At 43.1% G+C, this 2,544-nt stretch overlaps 1 protein-coding gene across 1 annotated transcript; it reads left to right on the top strand.

The window, feature by feature from the left end:
• Positions 1-422: 422 nt before the first annotated feature.
• LOC148003527 (disks large homolog 5-like) lies at positions 423-1,486 on the top strand. Its single transcript, XM_087568693.1, has 2 exons — positions 423-530; positions 1,199-1,486. The coding sequence occupies exons 1-2, from the start codon at positions 439-441 to the stop codon at positions 1,446-1,448; spliced, it is 342 nt and encodes a 113-aa protein (XP_087424819.1). The 5' UTR covers positions 423-438; the 3' UTR covers positions 1,449-1,486.
• The last annotated feature ends 1,058 nt before the right edge of the window (positions 1,487-2,544 follow it).

The following is a 2,544-nucleotide window of genomic DNA, read 5'->3' as shown; positions in this document are numbered from 1 at the left end:
CTGCTTTGATCTTTAGTTTTTTATTTTTTTAACTATCCAGGGATGATTTATTGTGACCTAGAAATGGTCACTGTGATCTTGACCGTTGTTATTCCCAAACAGGCAGCTCTCAGGCTCTGTCCCCTCCTATATAGTGAGTCTTTGCAGAACCATATCTCTCAGGATTCCAAGGAGTCCTTATTTCAAAACAAATGTTTGCTTATTTACATAGAAATATTTTCTGTGGATTGAGTCTCACTGTTGGGCTTTGGTCTGGTTTTTGAGTTTGCCACTTTCTTCCCTTCCACTATTCCTTGAATTTGAACTTTTTTATTATATATTTTTTATTTACATTTCACCTAATTCTGAAATCATGAGTTCAGATGGTTATTTGTTCCTTTGGCCATGACCTAACCCAGGCTGCACGTCGAATAGCCAGTCCTTCAATCTGAACATGAGATGAGAATGATGGCTATACAAATGATGACCAACTCAATAAGTGATGCCATGGAGAGGTACAAGGAGCTCATACAAGTGAACAGTTCCTACCGGTGAGTCGTTGACAGAGATGAGAACCCAGCACTAGACAGGGAATGCTCCTGTCCTGTATGACATTGAACCAAAGTCAGGGCTCTGGTTCTGTAGTGTCTGACTCTTAACAAGAAGCCTGCCTCCTGGCAGGAGTCTTGGATTTGTAGCTCTTGGACTCAGTTGTCCTACATGTGAGGGGTGTAGAAGACCCTCCAATTGTTATTTTCCCCGTTAAAGATCCTCTAGATAGAAAAGGTTTGCACCATGATGGGAATATCAATCAACTCTGAATCTCTAGGACTCTGACAGGAGATTTAAAGATCTGTGATCCATGAGAAACACATGGAAAGATTGTACAGCTATTGGGTCTTCAACTACCCTTCAGAGGGGCTTTCCCCAAACGTGAATATTGTTTCACCATATCATGGTCATACGAGCTCCCTTATGGTCCATCTCTTCTTCCTTGATTTATATAAACTGTCTCAGTGTCAGGATTTTCAGAAGTACTTTGATTCATGTGGAATGTGGATTCTGGATTTGATCTCCTCTAATTGGTGCTAACTTGTATAGTGTGGCTCTATTCTGGGGATTTCTAAGGATGAGGACCCTTGAAGGGATTATTGGACTTGCAGGAGTGACAGGCAAATAGAAGCTGCCTGGGATTTACCATTTTTTGTTTGGGGTTCAGCATCAGGCAATCCCAGCTCCTACGTGAACAAGCTCAATTGAAGAACAATATACAGATTTTGCTGAATGAGAAGAGAGAACTGCTGGTTGAGCAGACTGAACTGCCAGCATCCTCTGTGGAGACAAAGAGGTTCTGTGAAGAAGCCGGAATGAACATCTGTGACCCCAGAGCCACGCAACAGCAGGTAGGGTTAGGGCTCAGGGTCAGGTTGTCCTCAGGTCTTACCATAAATATAGACAAACCAATGTAACTGTCTATATACTGATCCATGTCCTGACCTAGGTCTCATCCAAGTGTTCATTCATGTGATGGTTTACAAGGCTTTCTGTGGAGATAGCCCCTTTTCAAGAAACTGCATGTTTGGAAAGCAAATGCTCCTGCTCTTCGAGAATCTGCAGTTTATTAAGGGAGATAGGTTGATCACACAGCACAGCACTACATGCCATTATGTATGGAGGGTGCTAAGTGGGAGCCCCTGTTTAGACTAGAACAGGGCTTTGAGGGATGAAGCAAAAGCCCAGAGCCCATTTTCTTTACAGGGATCGTGTGAGACTCAGGAAGTAAGTAGTTTTCAAGGAGGAGAGCCTGCTGGAAATGCCAAAGAAATGGTTCTCATTGTCATTTGTGGTGGCTTTTGTTCTTCCTCCCCTCATGTCCCTGTATATGAAGATGGTGACTTCATGCTTCATAGATCTTGGGTAACTACAGAGCCTGTGTATCAGCATGTCAGTCCTGTCTTATTTGAGTGCTCCTGGAAGTTCATAACTGGGCCTTAGAAACTGAAGCTGGTTAGAAGAGCAAGGATGTGGAAAAGGTTTCTCAAAGGCTGAGGGTTGGCATGAGAGACTTGAGACTTCAAGAACAAAGTTATCCGTATGTACCCCCAATTCTCACCAAGAAAGGTGCATTGCTGTGCTGACCTGCATCTTAGGGAGCATGCGGGGAGGCCAGTTCATGACATGCAGTTTTGTCCAGTCATTATCTAACTTAGTCCTTTAAGCCTAGATCTCTCAACAAACATGAAGCTTCCTGTTTTGTGCTGGCCAGCAGTCTTTGCATCATTCGTCCAGTTCCAAGTGGAGCCCCCTCTCTTATTTGTCTCAACACATTCTTAAACCATTCAGCTATTTTAAAAATAAGGATTAGATTTCTTCACTTTACCTGAACAGAGTTATCCCCCGGGAAGATTCTGGATTGTCTTATTGGCTTCACCATGATCTTGCATGGAATCCTAGAGTGCAACCCTCTGCTGACATTGCTTTGCTGACTATATCATGGGCACTCCATTCTTTCAGGATAGATTCCCTCTCAATATTGTACACAGTGCTGCATTTCAGAAAATTCAC

The sequence above is a fragment of the Rattus norvegicus genome, chromosome 9, assembly GCF_021556685.1.
Source record: "Rattus norvegicus strain SHRSP/BbbUtx chromosome 9, alternate assembly SHRSP_T2T, whole genome shotgun sequence".
Classification (NCBI taxonomy): Eukaryota; Metazoa; Chordata; class Mammalia; order Rodentia; family Muridae; genus Rattus; species Rattus norvegicus.
The sequence above is the reverse complement of the archived record's forward strand: the minus strand, read 5'-3'. Positions and strand labels throughout refer to the sequence as shown.

Excerpts from the sequence above, each read along its gene's own strand:
- LOC148003527 (XM_087568693.1), top strand. The coding sequence starts at position 439 with ATGAGAATGATGGCTATACAAATGATGACCAACTCAATAAGTGATGCC. Across the intron at positions 531-1,198 it reads CAAGTGAACAGTTCCTACCG|CATCAGGCAATCCCAGCTCC; the intron begins GTGAGTCGTTGA and ends TTTGGGGTTCAG.